The sequence below is a fragment of the Penicillium malachiteum genome, assembly GCF_028827825.1.
Source record: "Penicillium malachiteum strain IBT 17515 chromosome Unknown utg000002l:1.0-8849297.0:1.0-8852440.0, whole genome shotgun sequence".
In the NCBI taxonomy this organism is placed as follows: domain Eukaryota; kingdom Fungi; phylum Ascomycota; class Eurotiomycetes; order Eurotiales; family Aspergillaceae; genus Penicillium; species Penicillium malachiteum.
Genome location: NW_026643095.1, coordinates 7,596,877 through 7,621,142, shown reverse-complemented (window position 1 = coordinate 7,621,142; position 24,266 = coordinate 7,596,877). Strand labels below are relative to the sequence as shown.

At 48.5% G+C, this 24,266-nt stretch overlaps 9 protein-coding genes across 9 annotated transcripts; 3 read left to right on the top strand and 6 right to left on the bottom strand.

Annotated features, from left to right (window-relative positions):
- Window positions 1-312: 312 nt before the first annotated feature.
- On the top strand, window positions 313-2,194 carry gmdB (general amidase GmdB; the record flags this gene model as incomplete). The annotated part of the gene is made up of 5 exons (XM_057089275.1): window positions 313-600; window positions 667-942; window positions 994-1,875; window positions 1,939-2,026; window positions 2,079-2,194. 5 exons carry the CDS (start codon window positions 313-315, stop codon window positions 2,192-2,194), a joined length of 1,650 nt encoding a protein of 549 aa, XP_056949104.1.
- Window positions 2,195-3,349: 1,155 nt separating this feature from the next.
- N7483_005837 (uncharacterized protein) lies at window positions 3,350-6,271 on the bottom strand (the record flags this gene model as incomplete). The annotated part of the gene is made up of 1 exon (XM_057089274.1): window positions 3,350-6,271. The coding sequence occupies one exon, from the start codon at window positions 6,269-6,271 to the stop codon at window positions 3,350-3,352; it is 2,922 nt and encodes a 973-aa protein (XP_056949103.1).
- Window positions 6,272-6,867: 596 nt separating this feature from the next.
- Window positions 6,868-8,409, bottom strand: N7483_005836 (uncharacterized protein; the record flags this gene model as incomplete). The annotated part of the gene is made up of 1 exon (XM_057089273.1): window positions 6,868-8,409. The coding sequence occupies one exon, from the start codon at window positions 8,407-8,409 to the stop codon at window positions 6,868-6,870; it is 1,542 nt and encodes a 513-aa protein (XP_056949102.1).
- Window positions 8,410-8,916: 507 nt separating this feature from the next.
- On the bottom strand, window positions 8,917-9,603 carry N7483_005835 (uncharacterized protein; the record flags this gene model as incomplete). Its single annotated transcript, XM_057089272.1, has 2 exons — window positions 8,917-9,046; window positions 9,101-9,603. The coding sequence occupies 2 exons, from the start codon at window positions 9,601-9,603 to the stop codon at window positions 8,917-8,919; spliced, it is 633 nt and encodes a 210-aa protein (XP_056949101.1).
- A 762-nt stretch (window positions 9,604-10,365) lies between these two features.
- Window positions 10,366-13,648, bottom strand: spt5 (transcription elongation factor spt5; the record flags this gene model as incomplete). The annotated part of the gene is made up of 5 exons (XM_057089271.1): window positions 10,366-11,110; window positions 11,164-11,742; window positions 11,802-13,270; window positions 13,335-13,490; window positions 13,550-13,648. The coding sequence occupies 5 exons, from the start codon at window positions 13,646-13,648 to the stop codon at window positions 10,366-10,368; spliced, it is 3,048 nt and encodes a 1,015-aa protein (XP_056949100.1).
- Window positions 13,649-14,624: 976 nt separating this feature from the next.
- Window positions 14,625-16,479, bottom strand: N7483_005833 (putative acyl-CoA dehydrogenase; the record flags this gene model as incomplete). Its single annotated transcript, XM_057089270.1, has 4 exons — window positions 14,625-15,860; window positions 15,941-16,215; window positions 16,272-16,283; window positions 16,365-16,479. 4 exons carry the CDS (start codon window positions 16,477-16,479, stop codon window positions 14,625-14,627), a joined length of 1,638 nt encoding a protein of 545 aa, XP_056949099.1.
- Window positions 16,480-17,131: 652 nt separating this feature from the next.
- On the bottom strand, window positions 17,132-20,805 carry N7483_005832 (proteasome regulatory particle base subunit RPN2; the record flags this gene model as incomplete). Its single annotated transcript, XM_057089269.1, is given in 7 exon segments — window positions 17,132-17,449; window positions 17,507-17,915; window positions 17,931-17,947; window positions 17,958-19,733; window positions 19,790-20,313; window positions 20,383-20,552; window positions 20,666-20,805. The coding sequence occupies 7 exon segments, from the start codon at window positions 20,803-20,805 to the stop codon at window positions 17,132-17,134; spliced, it is 3,354 nt and encodes a 1,117-aa protein (XP_056949098.1).
- Window positions 20,806-21,316: 511 nt separating this feature from the next.
- On the top strand, window positions 21,317-22,683 carry N7483_005831 (uncharacterized protein; the record flags this gene model as incomplete). The annotated part of the gene is made up of 3 exons (XM_057089268.1): window positions 21,317-21,358; window positions 21,417-21,946; window positions 21,975-22,683. 3 exons carry the CDS (start codon window positions 21,317-21,319, stop codon window positions 22,681-22,683), a joined length of 1,281 nt encoding a protein of 426 aa, XP_056949097.1.
- A 318-nt stretch (window positions 22,684-23,001) lies between these two features.
- On the top strand, window positions 23,002-24,022 carry N7483_005830 (uncharacterized protein; the record flags this gene model as incomplete). Its single annotated transcript, XM_057089267.1, has 2 exons — window positions 23,002-23,249; window positions 23,305-24,022. The coding sequence occupies 2 exons, from the start codon at window positions 23,002-23,004 to the stop codon at window positions 24,020-24,022; spliced, it is 966 nt and encodes a 321-aa protein (XP_056949096.1).
- Between the last annotated feature and the right edge of the window lie 244 nt (window positions 24,023-24,266).

The following is a 24,266-nucleotide window of genomic DNA, read 5'->3' as shown; positions in this document are numbered from 1 at the left end:
CAGTCCAATTGTCTCCTCCTTTTATCTATCATCTTTCATATTCCCATAAATCTATTCAAATCCATAAATCCCTCGATTTATCTGTTCTAGTTATTTTCGACTTCTTAGTCTAAATAGTGGAGTATCATTTACCCCTCACGTAATTAACCCAATTAGGCATGTGGACGCACAGTCACATCACTAAATCGAGAGCTCTTGGAGTGGCGTTCGGTATCCAAAATTGAAGAGCCGATACTTATCACCTGAGTACTTAAACAGAGACAATGACCAGGATTCTGAGTTTACAATCAGCAAGTCCTAACGGTATACGAAATGGAGTCCACAATTCCTGACTGGCTAGAGTTAGTTGCTCGCAAACGCAACGAATGTCGCGAGAAGATCCCCAAGGAATGGATTTTACCTACCGAGCATCTTAACAATTCTCCGCATCTGATAGAATATGATGCGCCGCGCCGAAGTGGCCTCCTTTCCGAACTCGAATTGGATATCACTGAGAACTATACCGCAACTCAACTGCTGAGAAAGCTTGCAGTGGGCAATGTCACTTCCCTGGATGTTACCACTGCATTTTGCAAACGTGCTGCTATCGCTCAACAATTGGTAAGTTAGCTCTCTTCTTCTATGCTTCTTTGGTATATAAGATTGCAGCAGCTAATTCACGCTCAGACATTGTGTCTCACGGAAACCGCGTTCCCTGAAGCTCTTGAGAGAGCTCGTTTCTTAGATGCATATCTCGAACGAGAGAAAAAGCCCATTGGTCCACTTCATGGTCTTCCTATCAGTGTAAAGGATAGTTTCTGTATTGAAGGTCTGCAGTCGACCGTGGGCTATGTCTCATTCTTGAAGAATGCACCAGAGACAAAGAACTCGGCCCTTGTCGCAATGCTCTTGGATCTTGGTGCAGTCCTATACGTGAAGACCAACATTCCCCAAACCATGATGGTAAGTCGGCCATCCTGAATAATTTGAGCCAGAGAGTCTAACTATTTCTAGACGGGTGATTCGGAAAATAATATCTTCGGTCGCACTTTGAATCCTCACAATACGGCCCTAACAGCTGGTGGATCTAGCGGTGGTGAGGGTGCCCTGGTAGGGTTCCGGGGGTCCATCCTAGGTGTCGGCACCGATATCGCTGGCTCAATTCGCATCCCAGCACTGTGCTGTGGTGTATACGGGTTTAAGCCAACAGTAGACCGTGTCCCCTTTGGTGGGCAGGTGTCCGGTGCAATGGAAGGTCTACCGGGGTTAAAACCTGCAGCTGGACCTCTCGCACACAGTGTTTCTGATTTGCAGCTTTTCATGAAAACTATCCTGAAAGATGGTCAAGCCTGGAAATATGATACCACAGCTTCTGGTGCGCCATGGATCGATGGTCCACGCGGAGGTGATGCGCGCAATGGAAGGCTAACGATTGGAGTTTTGTCTGAGGATAAGCAATTCCCACTTCATCCACCCATCAAGCGAGCCTTGGACCTTGCAGTTGAACGATTAACTCGAGCCGGACATCGCATCGTTCGAATCGAAAGTCCGAGTGAGGAACTCTCGGTTTCGTATGCATCTCGTCTTGCATTCCAATATTTCATCTACGGTCCCGCGGAAGACCATATCACGCCCAGTGGTGAGCCATTGGTAGAATCAGTGGCCAAATTCTCCTCGCCTATGTTCACTGGGCCATTCCCAGTTGATCAAATTCTCGAAATTGTACAGAAAATCAACGAACTGCACCACGCTCGTCTGCGAGTTTGCGATTCATGGCGCCAGGTCTGGATAGATCATCATTTGGACGTGCTTCTAGCTCCAGGGTCGCAAAGTACTGCCGTGGCATATGACACTTACGGATGGCCCCCTTATACACTTATGTGGAATCTGATAGATGTAAGTACATCCATCTTTGAATTTCGAGGGTATTGCAGTCCGCAGCGGCTAATATGACTTTAGTATCCTGCTTGTATTATTCCATTCGGGAAAGCGTCGAAGGAACTTGATCCGGAGACGATGGAAACCGGTGATGAAGTTCAACCTAATTGTAAGTGACTTGAATTAGTCTCAATTGTCACCAGTTGCTGACAGGTTCTCAGATAACCCGGAGGAAGTTGACGGTGCACCATGTGCCATTCAGATTGTTGCACCACCCTTCCAGGATGAGACTTGTTTATGGGCTGCAGATATCATTGACAGGGATATTCGAGGGTGAAATAAAGATCAGACCTTGAGGTGGTGTGGGGAACTCGAAGGCAGTTTCGATCGCCCCTGGAAGTAAACAAAGTGTCCTTTCCAAGGCATATGTTGAGAGAAGATAGATATCAACCACAAAGAATCATCAAAAAAAACTCAGCTATCTTTTTCGAAGAAAAAAAGGTATTTTTAATCTTACCAATGTAGAGAGAGAAAAATAGAGCGAAAAGAAAAAAACAAAAAAAGAATGGAGCAGTGGCGATTTGAACGCCAGACCTCTCGCATGAAGGTTGGTAGAACCATGCAAAGCGAGCGCTCGTACCAACTGAGCTACAACCCCTTCTGATGACAAAGACTCTCATCTTTTAACCCATAACCTCTACAAATAGATTCAACAACATTGAAAGTAGTTTAACTGCGATCTTGATTTAAATATTCTCAAATTATGTGTCACTCACGCTGATAGATTTTCTACTAGTATTTGTCATTCTTCATAGTATCATGAAAATCTTCCCGATCGGGCGCAAAAACTTCCCAAGGTTGAATCTCATAGTATTCGCCATCCGAGTTATTCAACCGAAACATATACCTGCCAAGTAACACTAGCAATCATCCATCCTGATGTCTCATTCCAACAATCCAACATTTGAACTTCGAGTTGAACATTTTACCTAGTAAGGGTTAAATGAATACCTATGTAGGTACTAGTTCTAGTAGTACATATACTACCTAGTCAATTCAAATGTTTATGTACCACTCGGAGTATTGCCCAGGTGATCATTTAAGTTGCGGGATAATGATATAACTTAAACCTATATTGCCCAGGTGAACTTGATATTCCCTCCAGGGCTGGGCACAACCTTGGAAATGTTCGTATGTTGCGGTCCACGGGTGGGCTTCAGGTTGGAACTTGAATTTGATGAGCCCGGGGTGGCATCAATAGTTCTGAAATACTTAACTGCTACAGGGCTGCTACTATCCACTGCCAGTAGTAGGGATTTGGACGAAACAAAAGTTTCCTTGAATGTTCAAAATGTCAATTTCAAATGTTGGCTTCTTCGATGTTAGGTAACATTTGAACCTTGGAACACCCGCTGCTAGAAAAAGATTCAAGTTGTAAAAACAACGCAATTAGAAAATAATTATGTATGCATGCTCAACAAATCCGAAGCCGCTACCACCCCGACTGCTCATATGCCCATCCAATCTGTCGAACAAGATCAATCCCACTGGTTTTCCATTCCTCCACCATTTCCTCACAGCTAGCATCCGATTTTCTCTTGCTTCGCTGAGGCATAGCATCCATGTCCAAAATCTTCCGTGCCAGCTTGACTCTGACACAAGCTTCAACAGGACCAAGTTGCTCGTGTTTGATACGACCAAGATACAGTGCACATTCCATTTTGTCTGCTTGATCTATCTCGTTGAAGATAGACTCCAAGACGTTGAGCTGGAGTAGTAAGACACACTCGGGGTCACTTGCGTACTTGTGTATCAAAGAAATCACCGAGCCGGCGAAAATCTTGATACATGAGTTCGCCTCTGAATCAATAGGGTTGTAAACTGGCGAGGGTAACACCAATACTTCATACTCAAAGAAAGATGGTAGTGTCATGGGGAAGCCTTTTGCCAGGTTAGACGGCCAGTCTTGGTTCCTGGTTGCATTGAAAAGCTCAATGGTTCGCGTCATGACATCTGTGATTCGGTAGTAGATCGTCGGTCTGTAGAAAGAGTCCTCCAATCCCTTCACGCGAGATTTTTGGAGATCTCGTAGAATCTCAATGCTGTAGTTCGGTCTGAGAATCCACTTCTCAGAAGAGGTATCGCGTCGAATGGGTGTTTTGGAGATCAATTCAATACGGCACAGAATATCCTCAACCATCATGTCGGCACTGATTCCAGCCTCAGGCTGAGTCAGGGCGTCATTGAGGCGAGAATCGAGACTGTACAGATTAGGTCGTGTCTGAAGGTTTCTGAAGAATAAGTTCCAGTATCCTGTAACCTGGGAACAGCTTAAATGACGGTCCTTTGTTTTGGCAAGCTTCTTTGCTATTTTGTCAAAGGATTTGAAGCGCAAATAGGCCATTGCCCACGGACGGTGATAGTTCTGCAAGTACATGGCTGGAAGATGCTCTCTCCATTCCGAGAAAATTCCTTGAACCAGATTGGGTGCGAAAGGTCCAACTTCCTGCTCTGTGATACCTAACTTAGAAATTGACAAACCAAGCTTAGCACATACGATAGCCAGCCATCGGGTATGCTGACGACAGGATTCCTCCAACAGTGGCAGCAAGACGTTCTCAGCATAGTGTGACCGCAGCTCCTTTGGGATCCTGGAGGAGGCAGTGAAGACAAATAATTGAATTATTGGGCGTTGGATGCTCTCCGCAATTAATGGTAAAGGTCCATCTTGTCTTTCTGCTGCAATCCACTCCTCTTCGGTTGTCACCTTTTCCTCACTTGGACCTGCGATGGACAAAGCAACAGAAGAGAAAAGGTCGTATAGCTCGCGACTATTACTGATGTTGAAAAGAACCAGAATGGAGTCTAAGATCCCTCTGCGAATGTCAATGTGGCGACTGACATCGAGCATACGCTTCAGGATATGCATTCGACTGGATTGTGAGATACAATCTGTTTCGCCCACGGCTTTCGCCAACATCTTCGCAGTAGTAACCTTGACAAACAGTTTGCCCTGCTTCCCGGAAACCTGCTTCTCTTGGGACTCGATGGCTTCACATACTGCTTTCGCAAGGGCCACCATCATCTCCTCGGCTTGTTCAGGTCGTAGTCTGCAGCCAACATTGGTGAGACTAATCTTGCGGTGCAGGGATGAGTTGTCAGGGAATTCCATCCACAGCCGAAGAAGGATGTCAACTGTAAGCTGAGGCTGATCTGAGCAGAGCAATAACTCGATCAAGTCAAGGGTGCGGAACAAGATATGCGAATACATAGTCGAATCCGGATCTGCTTTCAGGGTGTCCAAAAGAGACCATATGACATCCCGCAACAGCTGAGCCGGAACTCCTTTGCCGCATCTTTTCAAGGCGTTCACTGGAGCTTTCAGTACCAATCTAGCTTCGCCAGATTTGGCCCGGGTGATAAATGAATCTGCAAGGCGTATGGGTGGGTAGCGCGGATTTTCATCGTCGGGAAATGCGGCTTGCAACACTTGGGAACCTTTGGTGTAAGATGCCAGGAATAGGAGTGCAGACAAAGCTATGGAGTGCTTAAAATGGGTCATATCATCTTGGAATCCGGACTCCAATAAATTCTTGTCGAATGTCCACATGGGAAAGCTTGGTGGCGGTTTGGATCGTGAGTCTCTTGCCGGAAGGGCAGTCGTCACCGGAACTTTACCCAGCATGCGACATAGAAGAACAGTGCAGGGAGGTTCTTCTTCCTCCTCATTCAAAGATTTGGATGTGCTGGATTCAGTTTCATCTTGAGGAATCCATTCAACTGGTAGTGAGCCTGTCGGAACGGGGGCGATTCTGAACGAAAGAGCTAAGGAGGGATTGATGATATTGGCAGCCTTTCTCATTCTTGCTTTACATACATGAGTCGAGAGCCACTTATTAAAAGACTCAAGTTGAGCTTTGTGCTGTTCTAGTTTCGAGGAATAATATTCCCAGATACTCAGAATGCGCTGCTCGCGTTCAGCCGGCTTGTCCTTGACAATAGAAGCCTGAATTGCAAACCAAAGGTCGTCCACCATCCAATGTTCCGTGGGGTGGCTTTTTGGAACGATGGTCATCATGATCTCTGATGAACAAAAAAGAATGCTGTTGACTCTTGACGATATGTATGGCGCTTCCTCCGGACGTTTCAAAGCATGATACACCCATGCATTCCCTGGAACTAGGCGCTGCATCGGAAGACCTCGAGGCCAAACACAATCCGGACCTTTTTCATCTTCATGGTAGTGTTCCCAGAGTGCGTTCCGCTGTTGTGCCAGCCTGTCAATGAATGAAAGCTCGATCTGCCTGGGATTGAAAGGGCAAGACATTTGTGACATAATGCCTGTTACTCCACTCCAATCACGTGCGATGTGCTCCAGGCCCTTTGTATTGCTCATCTTCTCATATTCAATCATTGTTGAGATCAAGGGATCGAGTAAGGTCATGTCCAACTCCACCTCACTGATAGAGGTTCTCTGGGAGAGAATCTTCAAAGCTTTCACCCTATCCTTGAAAATACGTGAAAACATGAGAGGAACTTTACTCGTGAGCCATCCCATTTTATTCTGCGCCCAGGGTTCACGAAGAAGAAGTATAAATACTTGGAGTAGATCCTTCAGAACACGTTCTGCTGTCTTGATGACCTCAATCCAAATATTGAGGTCGGTTCTTGGCTGCAGTAAATCAGCTTGACCAGAAAGTATATCACTCCCAAGGTCAAATAGGTGTCGTAGGATATCACCAAAAACCAGCTAATGATGCAAGTTAGCATAATTATAGAGAACAAAAAGTACTGAAGATCGAATACGTACTGGGTCTCTCAGGAATCGTTGACTCCACTTCGCCAGATCCTCAAAGAGGCGTACAGACTCAGTTTTTGCAGCAAGGCTGATGGCGAACTTTGCCCATTTTAACCGATCATTGGATTCGCGAGATTTCGTTGCCTTCTTCTTGATATCCTCAATAGCTGCATCTCGTCAATAAATAACTCTTTTTCATACCGCTGCAACATTTATGTCTTACCTTTTCGGGTCACAGGAAAGTCTTCATGACGTTTATCACACGCTGCTTCCCAGTACGCCCAGAGGTTACATTGATTCCCCCACGATAGAAAATCGGTATCTAGAATGAACTCGCCTTCTCGGGGATAAAGTGATCGATCGAAAAGTAGCCTCGAAGACTGGAGAGGAAGTGTATGCAGAAGATCATAGCTCCATATGGGAATGAGTTCTTTCTCCTTCTCTGATGAGGGGAAGCTTGTGATGTCAAATGCCAGAGTAGGCGAGTGTTGGCATAAAAGCTTAAGGAATTCAAACCTTCCCTCACGCTTTACAATGGTCACTAGTGTGACCAGAGTTGGGAAAAAGGACCCAATTTTTGGATTGGTTGGGAGCTCTTCACTCTCAATTTGAAGCTCATCCTGTATCAAGATCTGCTCGAAAGATGAGCAGTACCCTGGCAAGTTCCGAGAGCATTTTTTCTTCAAAACTTTGGAAGCCAGACCAACTTGCGAGAAGGTCCCAACATCCCCAAAGCGGGCAGTTGACCAGAGCGCAACGATATCATTGAAAATGGATTTTCTTAGCCAATTTTGGAACTCTGTTGATCGACACAGTGACAAGGCCGTGTGAAGAATCAGGAATAATGATCGGGGTGGAGGCCTTTTCCGAATCGCCAGGCCGACTATCCACTTAATCCAACAGTAGACCTGATTTCCGTTTTGAAGTTTTGGTTCTCGACTCATAGTAATTAGCAGATCCAAGCCGAAGGCCAGCCCTGGAGGCAGCACTGATGCCGATTGGTCGTCTGTGGTCGAGATGTATGCTTCTTCCGAGTACAATAACGACTGCCAACAGAAATCCAATACACCCCGGCGCACATCTGATGGTACTTGCAGTGCACCGACTGCAATCTCCCGCAAGATTGAAGTATGTAAGAGACTTGCGCTATGAAGCACGGCGCAGGTATTCCGCGACCAAGGTGAAGAGCTCAAAAATGTCGCCAGTCTCTCCTTGGTACAGTATCCATAGAGAAAAGCCACTTGATCCTTGAGTGGTCTCATCGTCCAGTCATCGGATTTTTCGACTAGGTCTATGAGTTCTTCTATGCATTCCATTGCGAGTTGTCTATTGGCAGCGGAGCCAACATGGCGAGAAATGGCTTTCAGTAGAAGGCGCACCTCTGTAAGAGGTAATGTATCAAGGATATCTTTGATTCCTTTCGCTCCACCGAGCAGATCCCATCCATTCTCTTTCCAATCAGACCCGCGGAAAAACCGAGCTGCAGCAACAGCGACGCCGGCTTTGCGAACTCCACTAGATGTATCTCGGAGTGCATCGGAAACAAGATGCGGACAATGTGGGTAAATTAGGAATAGCCAGATCTTGAAAATGGCAGGAGGAACCGCCTCTTTGTGTATCTGAGTAAGGAGGCACGAATTAATCGACGTCAAATTCTCGATCGATGGATCATTGTTGATTAGAGAGTGGAGATGCTCGTAGAGATTTCTTGGCGAGCCAAGTAGCATCTGCGGCTGCAGCGCCGAGGGAATCATCTTGTTGACACCCTTTCAGAGCAAGGAGGTAGCTTATGGTGTGTAAGAGAATGAAGTTGAAGATGACCCTTAATTTGAAAAAGTGAGAACGATATGAGATGACATGAAATGAGTCAGTAGGGACTTCGGCGCTAAGGTGATTTAACCGAGGCGGACCCTGAGTAGCGGACCCTGGAGATCTCCTACTAGCGTGGGTCAGATCGTTCAAGTTCTCACAGTTTAGAATTGACGATGGGGGTGAAATCATCACTTGAAAGTTGGATTGCACTGGAACTTTCATCTGAAAAATGTAGGACATCTAGCCTGAGACAAGAGACGAGCTGGTCGAGCAGGGAAGTTCAAGTTGCAGAGCCTCAAGCTGACTTGGAGCTGTAGCCTCCCCCACTGGCGGCAACTACCTAGAACCTAGTATAGAGATAGATTATACAAGCAAGTTGAAAGATTGATTCTATGCCTGCAATAACTAAATTATTGCCATAGAACTACTGAACGGAATACCGACAGTATTTACTCCAGAGACTTCTCAACTGGCTTCTCCATATCACTCGAACTCCCCATAGAACTGCCCGAACTAGACACTTGCTTCTCGTCACATTTAACCCCAACTTTCTTCTGCCCTGAAAACAATGAGACACAGCTAATTTAATCAATTAGTGTAAGTTTTACATCCAATTTGATAGTTGAATCATACCTGAAAATAGCACAAAGCCATGCAACCCAGGTGAAAACCACGGCGGCTAGTACTTTCGGATCATGTCTATAGTCCAATGGCACACCAGAGCTTCCAACAGCCTCATCCATGTACACCGTAACATGCGGACCAACATTGTCATATGTGACATCTTTTGTGGCCACGATAATGGTCAATGCAAGAGCATCACCTGTAAAGCATGTTACAGCTAGTATGACGCTAGCTCTCCATGATAACTTCGTGAAGTTCGACAGGGAATACTGCAAGTAGAGCAGCGCGAAGCCGAGACAAGAGATTATCGCAATGAAAAGACTAGCGAATATGGGATAACTGCCCACAATGATGAATGCGCGGTCATAGATTTTTGAATTTTCGACTAGTGCGACAAGATGTTCTCGTTGGTGGATGTAGTCGACTAGGCTGGCAACACCGACGCCAAAGGCAGTCAGACTGAAAAGAATGGCCAATATGAATGGCAAGAATGAGATTTGTAGAGAAGCCATTAGATCGAAGAAAAGAATATTTCTCAAGTCCTCAGAATTAAATCCCTGAGGATTTGTCGCTTTTTGTATTTGGATCCGAACTAGTACCCATTTGGGATGAGTTTGCGAGAACAAGATATCAACTTGATATGATTGGCACAATCCAGTATAAAACCATAAATAATCTTCTTGCACGGGTTATATCTATCCCGAAAAGTGTTCAACAATGATCTTTTCGTGATGAAATTGAGAGTTCCGCGGAAAAAGAATAGGTACCACCACTTTGCTTCATGACTATCTGACTACTAGTAACCACAGCTCAAGACTAGCATTCATCGATGAGATAAGAGTTATTAGTATGATTCATTGCTCATAGAATTTCGACCAATTAATGCAGAGCAGGTATATGTGCAGTTTGAAGCTGTTATCGCCAGTGGGTGCCACAGCTTGAATACTCAAGTGCTACATTTGAACCTGGCACCTCCAATTTGAAGGTTGTCGTGACTCCGAGTCGGAAAGATTTGGATATTGTGCTAGTACTACAAGTGATTACTCCAGTGATACAACCGTGCAGTATCATGAATTCTCGGTAAATGTAGAATTATGACGGGGATCAATTTCGCTTCCAGGTACTTATCTGACGAAATTACATTTGGTTCAAAGTAGAATACATACGCGAAGCTGTCCCATTCCTCCTCGATATCTAGTAGAATTGTGAAGCTTTTTGCGGCGTGGGGAGATAGATAATGTGTAAAAATGAAAGAAAAAGTCAAAGTGCAAGGTTTAAGGGCTGGGGGTGCCCTCATCGTAACGTGGACCGGCATCGTCATCGTAGCTTGCGCCAGGGGTAGCCGCAGTGCCGCCCAGTGCCGGAGTAGGTGCATCATATGCGGCAGGGGTTGGCGCATCGTAGCCACGCTTAGGACCAGCACCAGGAGTCGGTGCGCTGAAAGCTCCGCCAGGTGTGGGAGCGTTGTCAGCCCATGCGCCGGGGGTTGGTGCCGAAGCACCGGGAGTAGGAGCACCATATGCGCCGGGAGTCGGGGCAGAATAACCACCGGGGGTAGGGGCATCTTCGTAGTCGCGCTGGTCTCGGCCATTGGGAAGGCCGCCCCAGGCAGGTGTGCGGTTACCTGTGTTGGCACTGGCACCACCCCAGGCAGGAGTACGAGATCCAGAGGCAAAGGCGTCATAACCGGAACTAGAGTCGTAGGGAGTGCGAGAACCGGAGTTCCAGGCAGGGGTTCTGTTGCCCAGACCGCCATAAGCAGTGCGACTTCCATCTCCGTAGGCAGTGCGGCTTCCATCGTTCTTCCAGGCAGGGGTACGCGAACCACTCATGCCTCCAGACCAAGCTGGAGTGCGGGCAGAGGATGCACCGCCCCAAGCTGGAGTTCTTGAGGAGTCGGCAGCAGCCACAGGAGTGCGACCACCATGCCAACCATCTCTTGATTGAGGCTGATGCCCGAACGGAACACGCGAGCCTCCTCTTCCACGACCCCCCTCCAATGATTGTTTTGTAATCGGGCTGTTAAATGTTAGCGACTGGTTCATCAAAAGACTCAGGTGGAATTGACTTACTCTTTTGGTGTAAGGATATCTCGTTGAATAAGGACAGGCTTGTTTGATGTGTAAAGCTCAACTTGAGCGGTTTTTTCATCGGCATCTCGAACAATACCAACCAAACCCTTGTAACGGCCACGTCGGACAGCCACGGTCTTGCCAATAAGTCGGTCACGACCACGCTGAGGAGGTGCCATCGCACCACCACCGCGACCGCCACCTGCTTGCATTGCCATGGCAGGGTTCATCTTGGTCAGATCTGGACCGGTGGGACGTCCACCTCGGGCGGAGACAGTGACAACATTTGTAGTTCGCACAACAGACATGCCTGCATTCTCAGCTTGAGCCTTGTTGTGCAGGAAGAGGAAAGAGCGGTAAATATGGCGGATAACACCATTTCGCTGTTCTCCATAAACTTCACGAACGGTATCGCCGTGTCGGATCTCTGCGCCATTGCGGTCTGTAGCTACAGCATCCTTACGGGGAGTAATCTTGTTGGCGATCTGGGTAGGAAGAACGTTTCGAACAGAGCCATTCTGATCCATCACACGAAGAGACTCACGGTCTACCTTAATAACGCAGGCGACAGTAGCGGCACTGTAATAAAGTTAGAAAAATTTAGTAGCAGATGCGTGGAGTGGGGATAAAAAACTCACTCAAGCTGTACAAGGTCATGCACATCATAAATACCAAGCTGTCCATCAGCTGCCATCTCAGCGGAAAGACGGAGATCTTTGCTGAAGATAGTGATCTCTTGCATACTCATGTCACTGAGCAAGGTGACAGTGTCTTCCTTGACTTGAACCACCATACCCAATTCGTTCTGGAAACGGCTGCCTCCAATAACCTTGACGTGGTCACCCTCACGGAAGCGTTTGCGGAGAGTTCGAACAGGAGCATCAATAATCTGCCCAGCCAGATCTCCCTCGGTGACTTGTAATGACACGATGTCGTTGCGAGTTGATACTGTTTTACCGATCAAGCCTTGCTGTTCACCTCGGTACACTTCCACGGGGTCGCCAGGTTGGTATGAGTCAACAGCAGAAGAATTCTTCAGAGTTTCAGCCAGGGATGCAAGATCGAGGTTGGCAGTGCCGTCTTCTCCTCCACGAGCGAACATGGTGACTTCCTCCAGTCGAGGATTCACATTCTTGGTGACCAAGTGCTGCACTCGCATGTCTTTGACAAGGAAACCCTCGATGTAGGTATCGTTGAGGTAATTCCATGACTTGCTGCCTAGACCTGCGTTCGAGGACAGGAATTTGCCGTGTCTCTTCTTCGCTTCTGCCTCGCTGAACAAACGTTGGGGCGGTCGGGCAGTATTCGCAGCTGATCGCTTGCGCTTGGGATCAACGATGGCAGCGGAATCATCATTCATACCGTAATCCAGACGAGGAACAAGTCGTACGGTTACAGTCAGGCCATTGGTTTCAACTTCCTCAATCTGAGCCAGATCATCATGGTACTTTCCACGCTTAATTCGGACCCAGCCACCAGGGTTGAGGTCCTCGGACTTCTGGACGCGAAGAAGATCAGGCATTTCCTTCACGGGAACCAGGGTCATCTTCTGGGACGGATAGTAGAAGTTGATACCCTCAAGACCTTCGGTGACATCGGCTTGTCTGCGTGCCTCACAGTAGAACCAGCCCTGCATAATGTTTCCACGCTCGAAAGCCGAAATAATACGAATTGGGTTGCGCGAGCCAGCTGGACGCTCTTCAATTCGCTTTTGAATGGAGTACACAACCTCTCGCTCCTTTCCAGGCTTGCAACGGCCACCCCAGATGCTAGGGTCTTCCACACTGGGAAGAAGCAGTCGCTTAGGAACGACAAGAGCATCGGTTGCTGCGGCACGGTTACGACCATAACGTTCCTTGAGCATCTGCGCCTGCTTCTCCGCGTCCATTGTGGCATCGAGTTCACGCTGGCGATCCAGCTGTCGGTGACGGCGGTCATCTGTTTCGGCGCCAGCAGGCAAAGCATCGAGATCATCGGGGTGCATTTCAGTGCCAAACTCGGCAAGTTCGTCCTCGTCCTCTTCAGCTTCATCTTCCTCCTCATCGACACCGGCCTCCTCTTCGAAGAAAGAGTGGACACCACCTCGTCTGCGCTTGCGTGGGCGACCCTAGGAAACAAATATGTGTGAGTTGGTGGTCTTTTAGCCGAAAGACCTGACCGAGAGTACTTACAACGGCCTCTTCCTCTTCTTCTTCCTCCTCTTCGTCGTCGTCATCGTCGCCATTTTCTTCATCTGCGCCTTCTTCTTCGTCGTCGTCGCCGTTTTGGGCATCATCCTCATCCTCATCATCTACGCGATCGTTACCACGTCGGCTGGTGTTCGCTGGCTGCATATTGAAGTCTCATCAGTATCATAGCATGCATTTTGCTGAAATATACTACCGACCTTGGGCTGTTCAGCATCGGAATCATCCTGAATGACGGGGTTGAAATCGTCATCTTCATCCTCGGACCCAAAGTCCTGGTTCAAGAGGTTGGAAGACATTATGTTGGGTGGGAGTCGGTGTTAACAGTGGGAAAATCGAGGATAAAGAAACGGATGCTTTTCTCTGTAATTTGGTTTCGCGCGGAAGAATGAAAGATCCGGTTGACTAGTGAGTCAAGAATTGGTGCTCGGAATGATTGAAAGCAAGACTACCACCAACGCAAGGAGCAGAGCAGTCCCGCGAGCTTTGCGGGTAAGCCACCGAACGGGAATTAGAGGGTGGACAGTCGCAAAACGGATTTCATCAAAGAGGGAGTGGAAAGATGGAAGAAGATGAATACAGCAGGCCGGCGGGTAGAGAGTATTTATACCCAAAGACGCTGGCTGTATCAGGTGTGAGATGAGGTGGGCTAAAGGAGCTGATCTCAAAGTGAAGCAGTTCGCGGCGAAAGTGAATGTCGAAGGGCTGCGCAATTGGTTTCTCTGCGTACCCGGATCGTGTTTACTATTGAGCCAATTTAGACCATCATTCACTCGCATCCCACGAATTATTTTCTGCCAGGTATGCGAGAAAAAATTAATATGGAAAATACGAGGAGAAATAGCTCTACGGGATTTCTTTATTTTCTTTGATCTTTTCCATCGTTGGTCTGAGGATGATTTTTCCATTACTTGAAACGAGCTTCCATGTCGGCCAAGCTTACTCCGTCCTAGGTGGTAAGTACTCCGTAGTAGTAGGGGCCAGAATGAACACGAGCAGCCCGCCTGACTGAAACATTGGATCTTCAATTTCTAAATGATGTACAGTTTTAAGATTCATATATACTAGTGTTTATTCTATTGATTGAAGCCAAAGAAAATATGTGTGGTCGATAATGTATCGTACAAGACAAGATCAAAAAGAAATGCGTCACACCGGACGGGATATCTAGCCAAATTGAAGCAAAATGAAAACAGAAAAGCCAGGATGAGACATGCAGGGAGCCCCCAAAGAGATCAAATGGGGCAAATCTAGCATCGCTAATATCATAGGCCATTAGAGCTTCATACCGAACATCTGGTACACGCGCAAGCTTTGACGCATACTCAGATCAAGCATAATCTCCTCACTTCCACCAGGAATAGCATAGGCGCGAACATCACGGTAAAGTCTCTCGACCTTACCGCCTTGACCACCACGGCTATAGCTGAGACCACCAAAGATCTGACTGGCCTCACGGGCGCAGAACTCAAAGGTCTGTGTGGATTGAGCCTTCAAACCGGCAATGGCACCGCCCAACTTGAGCATAGCCTCGGTCTCCTCCATGCACTGAGCCTGGAAGATGATGTTCTCCATCCAATTATAAGTGGCCTCAATCTGACGGGCCATGTGGGCGAGTTTCATGCGAATGACGGGGTGCTCGATCAAGCACTGGCCAAAAGTCTTACGCTTGTGGGCATATTTCATTGCCTCTTCATAGCAGACTCGAGCAAAGCGAACGCACTGGATGACAATGCCAATGCGCTCATGGTTAAAGTTGGTCATGATGACCTTGAATCCTTGGTTCTCCTTGCCAATGATGTTCTCAACGGGAACCTTTACGTCCTCAAAGGTGACATAGGTAGTACCACTGCTGAGCACACCCTGGCAGTCCATACGGCGAGTGCTAACGCCACCAGCTGAGCGCTCAATGAGCAGAACACTGAGACCATTCATACCAGGTTTGCCCGTACGGACAGCAGTGGTAAAGTAATCAGCCCAGATACCGTTAGTGATCCACTTCTTCTCGCCGTTCACGATGTAGTGCTTGCCATCCTCGCTGAGCTTCGCCTCACAGCCAAGGTTGGCAACATCACTACCAGCATCAGGCTCGGTAATAGCCAGGCAAATGCGCTTATCTCCAGCCAAAATTCCGGGAAGAATGCGATCCACTAGCTCTTTCTTGCCATGCTTCACCAAAGGTGGGCAACCAATACCGTAGCCACCAACCAGGTTCCACACCAGACCGCCGCTACCGGCACGAGACAGCTCATCTGTTAGGATCATCTCGTGGAAATGGTCCCAACGCTCTGGTGGCACAGACTTAACACGGTGGGGAGTGTACTCCTCAGGGTACTTGACACCCAGCAGACCAGCTAAGTAGCCACGTTCACCCATCTGTTTGTAGATATGGGCAGGGACTTCCTTGCCCTCGTCCCACTCGTGTACATAAGGCTCGAGTTCGCTGTCGACCCATTGGCGAACCTCCTCGCGAAAAGCAGCATGAGTCTCGTTGAAGTAGGGGGAGGAGTACTATCGTGAAATCACATGTTAGTCTTTGGTTTCATCTCACGTATCTTGCGCTTTTCTCCTGCTTTCGCATAATAACTTACACCCTGGTACCAAGAAGGATCGGCAAATGGAATCAACTCGCCAAAAGGATCTTGTGGCTCCGCGAAAGCCGAAGGCTTCACGTCACTCGAGACAGGCTCCGGGTTGGGCTCAGCTCTAGGGGCTGGAACTGGGTCCGCCGCTGGCGCCGGTTCCTCTACCTTCTTGGTGTCTAATGAACCAATCTGAAGCTGGGCTTTATACTTCTTCAAGATTCCCTCATTGTGGTATTTCCAAAACGGTTTTGAGGCGTCCTTTCCGGCGACTCGTTGCAAGACTATAAACTTGTCAATGTCAAATTTCTCGGGGGTCGGGCTGGAACCAATGACGTACTTTTCTTCCCACCTGTTCAAACATATATTGTTAGCATGTGCCTTATTGTTTCCCTCTGTTGCTCCGGCTCATGAGAATGGTCAGGATACTTACCAGGGTGCTCATCTTGGAACTTAGAGACATCGTAGACGTCCTCATCGATCACAATATACAGGCTCTCGCCTTTGCTATGGGACGCTACGTCCTCCTTTGTGAAAATCTTTGACATGAGGGTTGGTTTGGGGATAAAGATAAGGATAGTGGAGTTGCTATACAGTGGAGAAAGAAAATTATTGAGAAGAAAGAGTTCGCGGAGAGGCAAAAATAAAAAAGGGATCAAGTCCGGGGTAGATGGAGCATATGCGCTATATAGGTACGGTGCGTGACCGCCAGATCTAGGGATCCCCCCGATTTCAAGATTTCTACTCGTTTAGTCTGGGGGCCTCGGAGGAATAGCTCGTGCTTGTCGGTGTGATTCTCACCTTGACCTTCAGCTGCTATTCCTCGGCCGCTGATCAGATCGGTCATCGCCGCATATTTTCCGTGCTTGATTGGTTGAATGTGCGTCATAGCATCAGCCCAAATGCCGAGGCCTGATATGACTAAGCAGTCGGGCATGTGACGGCGATTCAGCAACTGAATTTGGGCAGGGAGCACATGCAAGAGGCATACTGTGACTACGTGGGGGTAGTCGTTTTAAGCTGATAGAATATTACAAAGAATGGAAGACTCATCCAAAACAATAAATGAAAACGTGTAAAGAAAAGGCTTCATATCACAAGCGGCAGAAACCGCACTACCAATGTACTATCAGGTCCCGAACACCTAATAGATCTAGTAATACATCCAGCATCCTCAAGGGTTTATGTTGCAGAACCCTTTCACTCATCCTCTCCATCTGTCTCATATGTGAAATCATCTGGAAGAGGTGCATCCTCCGCGCCTTCCTCGTCCTCATCGGCGGCGGTCAGAACGCCAGCCGCCGCCGCAGCGCCAGCTGGGGTATCTGACAAAGCAGCCCGAGCAGCGGCCCGTTGAGGGGTCTGCAGGGCAGCTGTGCCAATAGCAGCCTGGAGACGATCCTGAAGAGTCTCGGCAGGGGGAGCCGGTTGTCGGGGCTCCTTGCTAGCCTTCAATTCAACAATCTCTCGAGGCTCCTCTGGTTGCTTATCAAGAACAACGACGACACCACCAGTAGGCTGTAAAAGTGGCAAGTTAGCATAATCAACGCAAATAGAAGAGGAAATAGAACATACCCGCTTGACTGGCTCGTATCGTGGGTCAGGGAAAGTAAGGTATTTGAGCTGTGCGGGTAGTACCCTTGACATGTTGTCCAGCTCGTAACCAACCTTCTCCCGCTCAGCCTTCTTCTTCTGACCTTCACTGGTGCTCTTCTCGCCCTCCTTGGCCTCGTCCCCATCCTTAGCAACAGCCTCGTCTGTCTCCATCTTCTCTGGTAATTGGTCTGCTACCTTAGGAGTGGTAGGAGTTTGATCAATGTCCATGCTTTCGCGACGGGCTTGCTTCTCCCGACGCTGGGCACGGCGCTTGGCCTGAGCAGTGGTAGAGAGCACAGCAGTCTTCACCTTTTCAGGGGCCTCCTCTGCCTTCACCTGCTGCTCGGGGGGGATAATCGAACAGGCTGGGGCGAGTGTTGCTGTGGAACTTGAAGTATGGCACCTCCAGCTTCTGATCAACTCCAATGACAGAGGTAGGGGTGAAACTGAGGGAGAGGAAGTGGGTGAGGGGGAACCAGTACCAGTATTGTACGAAGACGGCAGCACCGACAATACCAGGCATGTTCAGGTTACCAGTCTGCGTTTGCAAGCTGATGGTGCAGTTTCGGCCACCAGCATCAATGATACCAAGAGCCACAGCACAACCGAACTTGGCCATCGCATCCTCGTGGCGGTCCCCAATCATCTTCATCATAGCCTTGCGCAAGCTGGTAACGCGAGGATTCATGGCCTCGTTTTGCTGAACAAGGACCATGGACAAAGCAATCAATGCACCCTGGCGAACAAAATCTGTGGAGTCCTTGAGCATGGGTTCCAGGAGATCGATAGCCTCATCCAGTCCAGTTCCTGCGCAGGAGATACCGAGCGCCATAGCGGCACCGTAACGGACGTGAGGGTTGTAGGATTCAGAGAGCAGCTCGACCATACGGGGAACGCTCTGGTGCTTGCGGAACAGAATGAAACCCAAGCTCAGAACTGCAACTCGTCGAACGTCATCATTCACATCACTGACAGCAACGTGGAGCAGCTTGCGAACAGCCTTGTTACTGCCACTACCACAGTATGCCAGAGCAATGGTCATGATACCACCGTACCGGAGTGTTGGATCGGGGTCACCGAGAAGACCATTGATCAGCTCATCTGCAGCCTCTTGGCGGCCGTACATGATCAGAGCCATTCCCATAGCCAAACCACGCACAATCTTCTCGTGTTGAGTATCGTGAGCGTATTGGATCATGTCCTCCAATGCCTTCATGTTACCAGTCCCGAGCATGACAAGACCCATAGCAAGACCAACGGCCTCACCATTGAGAGCAGAGTCGGTATAGAGAACGTTACGCAGATCTTCGTAGATACCCTCATCACCAGTAGCCATACCTGCCACACCCAAACCAAGGGCACCACCGTGCTGGACAACCTCCTCAGTAGCCTTCTTGAAGTGGTCACGAATGAGGTCCACGGCCATGCCACCATGGTTAGCGTAAATGAGACCGAATGCATACAGCGAACCACCCTGACTGTAGACCGATCCTGAGCCACCCACGCCAGCGATGTGCTCGCGGGGCAGGTATGGCTGAAGGAGCCTCTGACCTTGGCTCAAGTTACCTCGGTGAATAACACCAAGGGCTGCCGTAGCTGTGAACTTGGACCAGTTAACAGCCTTGCTAAGCCAGTCCAGATTATCGCGGAAGAACTTGTCATGAGTTGTGCCCGCATGCATGAAAGCGTTGGAAAGGGTAACTGCTGTGTGGAAGATCGAATTACGAGCCTCGAGGCTGTCACGAATCTTGTTCAAAATTGCGACATCCGCCTTGTTGTTCCGGTAGAGGAATTCCAGATTCAACTGAATAGTCTTGATTCCATCCAAGATGGCTAGAATATTCTTAAATGCGGTCTGCGAATCATCATCATGCTCTCCCGATTGCCGAGAGCTTGATTGATCCTCGAGTAATGGGTCCGACTCCTTAGGCTCAGCATCCGCGTTCTCCTTGTCGGCATCGGTTTCTGGCACGAGCTCAGCGATCTCTTGGCGAACCTTTTGCAGGAACTCCTGAGTACTGTTATCATATAGGTCGAAGGAAATCTGGTAGGCGACTGCCAAGGACCGGGAATCGCCCTTCTCAACAAGTTGGCGGAGGATAACGGACGCCATGGAGTGTTCATTAAGGTAGACGACACATTTCGCGATGGAGAAATAATCAGGTGCGGGAATCTCGTTAAGGAGTTCGAGAATCAATTTCAAAATCTAGATCGAAATGATTAGTATAATTCGTCACTTTCGAGGGTTAGATGTGGGCTCACCTCATTACGGAAAGCCCGCTCTTGAACAATGCCCATGCAAATATCCAGGACATATTCCATTAATTCCTCACTCTTACGAGGTTCACCTTGTTGCTTCTTCTCGTCCTCGCTGGCGCGAATGATAGCCATACGCAGAACGTCCAAGTTCTTCGCCTCAATAGCAATTCCAATAACCTGGCGGTAGCTCTTTTGACGGAAGCATTCCTCAAAAAGACGTTCGATAACGGCCTGCAGCTGGCGCTGAACACCACGCTTTGAGACAAGCGGGGCTTCCTCGTGCTGAACACTAGTATCGTCGCCACCAGGATGAGCAGCATCAATACCTGGAACCTCTTGACGCGAAAGCAAAGACTTCGAGGGTAGGGCAGACTTCGAGAACGGTGTGATGGGGGATGTCAGGCTAGCTGATGTACTTGTGGCGCCTTCTCCGGATGCAGGGAAGGACTGGTTCAGGTGGGCGGACTGGTCACCGGTGCTCGGTTTCTGGGCGGCAGATAGAGAAATGAAGGTATCGACGCATTTTGCTGAACAAACGAGCCAAAATCAGTAAGAAAGTGAAGCAATAACACGATTTTCAATGATTCCCAGCTTACCGATAATTGTCTCCTCGTACTCGCCACCGTTGTCAAGCTTGAATAGCTTGCCCGCACCTAAAGCAAGAACCATGCTCTCGTTGTACTCCTGCAGGTGATAGTAGACCTTTGAAGCAACTAAGGCGGCAAGTTCGCGTTCCGGAAATGATTCATCTTCGTACAGAGCCTCACTGGATGGATGATGTCGTCAGAGCCTGTCCAATGGGGTAACTTGGGGGAGAGGGTGGCATCGACCGCGATCAAAGGAGCCAGAAAGGCAATTCATCGCGAATGAGCAACTTACATATCAGGAACGGCGTTGACAACCTCTGTCCAGAGCAGATCGATCTGTGAGTCTAATGACTTCAAAGCAAAGACCCTGAGCTCTGGGTCTGGCTCGGACAGGAAGCCGACCAAACCGGCGGCTGAAACTACTCCAACCATCTTGGTTGATAGAGATGGTGGATGTGTAAATTGTTGTGATGAAGCTTCAGCTTCAATAATGATGTTGTTGTTAGAGTGACGAAGCAACGTCGCCCAAGAGGGAGCTTGGGGCAGAACAGCGAGCGAGCCCCGAGGCACAGAGTAAAATCGGGGAAGTGTGGTGATATGGCCGCAGGCAATATTAATCCAAGCGGCACAGAAATCAAGTTAAGTAAAAAGACACGATGGAATGAAGGGGAGGTACGAATGGAAGCTGGGAGCAGACAACGGAAGCTTTGCAGGCGCGAGGCCGTCAACGTCAACGGAGCTGACTGTACAGGTCACGTGCGCCGGGCATCAGCTGGCCGCGAACAAGGTCGGGTGCTCTCGTATTGAACTCCTAGATAATGATGATCATGGCTGTGATTTAAATACCCCTTCCATCCCCTGGGGCTTTCTTTACCAGGAAATCCTTTGAAGTTTCTTCTCAACTGGTCTCAAACTGTAGTTTGCCTTCCCTGACATTTTAACCATGTCTACCTTGCTGCCGTTTCGCGATAAACGGCTCCCGCCGGTACCTGCAGCGGCTTCCACATACCATCAAGACCCCCCTACTTTACATTGAAAGACAGTCCAAACATATTCAGCACTCGCTACAGACCCTGATTGATGCACAAAGTGAGGGTCTCCTATCTGGGATTGGTCAAGCCCAGCCAGATAATAGTTCCGATGGAAGCTCCACTCCAACCTCCTCCAGAGCTAGTCGATCACGGTCGCTCTCTGCAACACCTGCGAGACAGCCGCGGCCGAAGAAGATTGGACTAAGGGCTGCACGGGAGGGTATTTTTCAGTCGATGTATGACCTACTCAAGCTACGAGAACAGGAGCGAGAAATACTGTCATCTCAGTCAAATGAGAGAGACACTGCGCTCCGTGAGATTCAAGGCTTCACCTCGAGACAAAGTGGTCTAGAAGAGGCTATTTCAGTCATACACAGTGATCAAGAAAATCAAAGAGTGACGAACCTCCAAGAAGAAGCCCGTGGCCTAGAGACTGACATCCATGAACTGGAAACCAAGCTGCTCGAGATGAAAGCCAAACATCGGCATCTTGTCAGCGAAATCGCAAACACTAAGAACTCCGTCGACGCTAAGCTATCTTCGTATACTGAATCATTGTCCCTTCTCCAGTCAAACGTTCAAAAATACCTTCGTGACCCCCCCTGTGCAAGCTATGTCGAAACGGACGGGCGAGTCCACATTCTACACCCTGAATCCCAGACGGCGCACCCTTGAGATGGCACAAGAGTTATGGACGCATGAGCAGGAAGATTTACACTATAGACAACAAGAGGTAGATGCGGAGATCCTGGCACTGGAAGAAGGCGGTGGACTTTGGCAGGAGGCTTTGGCCGACGTCTCTGGCTTTGAGAAAAGACTCAGAGGCTACATGCGCCGGTATATGCAATTAGTTGCACAAGAAACAGATGGCGTGCCCGTTGGATCTGGCAAGGAACAGGTGGCAACCAGCGTCTCACAAGATTTACAGCAAACCACCCAACGCCTTGAATCTCATCTGGAGTATGCCGAGGACAAAGATTGGAAGCTTCTTGTCTGTTGTATTGCAGCAGAGCTAGAAGCCCTTCGACAAGCAAAAGGACTGCTGCTTCCAGCCTTCGGTTTACCTGTACCGGATTTGTTGCCAGCCTCGTCGCCACCCGCTCATGATCCAGACCAAATTACAAACGGAAATACCCACGGACATACGATTCCATTCGAGCATGATGATTCTGAACCGCCAGCGGATTTATTAAAGGATACTACCGACGAGCCTCATACAGACCAAGTGTCCAGATCAGAAGATGATGACCCTGATCCAGCATGGCTTCTTGAATCTTAGCGCTTGACCATGACGGGATATATAGCATTTCCAGTACATACTTGTAGCGTTCAATAAACATCACATTCTCTTTTTACAATAAATCCAATCTAATCCACTAATTCATTCAGTAAATTTCACTTCAGTCGCATATTCACTTAATTTCATTTAGGCGGAGTACCGAATACGTGTCGTCTGATACCAGTGTGTTTAGTAGGACGAGTTTGAGACCAAACCTGAAAGGCCGCCCGAATCTCTCCACTCTATCACAACATCCAACTCCCTTCCATGATGATTTGGAAATAGAAGGGTGCCTGGGTGTAAATGATAAAATTCGCCATGTATTTATCCCGTCCCAGCTTCAGTTTTTCTATTCCTTCGATTCACGATGGTTGTCAACTCGAGTGTCGTGTTTATCTGCCCCGCCACCTCGAAAATGTAGAATCAACACCCGCCGGGCCCGTTCAAGCTGCTATCTTTGCGCACCCTTATGCATCACTTGGTGGCTGCTACGATGACCCCGTGGTTGGTTTTATAGGCGGCGAGCTTCAAAATGCAGACTACATAGTGGGGACTTTCAATTTCCGGTAACATTCCGTGTTCGCGCCAGGAGAGCAACGACTGACACAAGACAAACCGCAGTGGAGCTGGAGGTTCAGAGGGACGAACCAGCTGGACCGCTAAGCCGGAGCTGAGCGACTATACCTCATTCTACGGGTTCATGCTATACTATTTGCACGAGTTACAACTTGCCCAGGGAATCCTCCCCGACGGAGGCGATCGGGGAAACATTGATCTCATTCTCGGGGGATATTCATACGGATCCATGATCGCTTCGCATGTCCCAAACATTGATGTCATGATTGACCTAATTCAACCCGGCACTAGCACATCTCCGGGTACATCCATTGATCAGATTAGCAGGGAGGCAAGGAAGATCGCTGCAGCGTCTTTACCCGGTGCTGCGGAGACCAGGATACAGCGTCCAGCTGATATGAGTGCACTACGCGCGTCCATCTCGATCTCTTATCTGCTTGTGTCTCCTCTCCTGCCCCCTGTAAGTTCTTTTTTGACAGTATTTTCTTCCCTCACGGTAGATGTGGGGGGTCGGTCAGCTCAGGCCCGAGGTGTCGGTTCAGCCGACCAGCTGAGTGGGCACCGGACACTGGCGTTATTTGGAGATGAGGACACCTTTACCTCTGTGCGCAAATTGCGACGTTGGTCAGCCGAGTTGGGCAGCATGCCGCATAGTCGATATCGGGGGTGTGAGATTGAGGGAGCAGGGCATTTCTGGCGAGAGGATGGTGTGGAGATGGAGGCGAGACAGATATTACGGGAATGGCTTCAATATAAAATATAGCCAATGAAGCATTCAGTCTCAAGGTTAAATGTTTTAACTTGAATTACTACCATTAATCTAATTTTGAATTTCTGCACAAGTAGAAACAAGTAACAGAATAATCTCAACAATCTACACACGGACTTGATTGCCCTGCATGATCACAGCCTGAGAGACTTGGTGGCGTTCGATTTACCAGGATCGTCTGCATGTGAACTTCATGCATGTTCAAATGATCCTTGAGAGATATTCCGGTATACAGGCA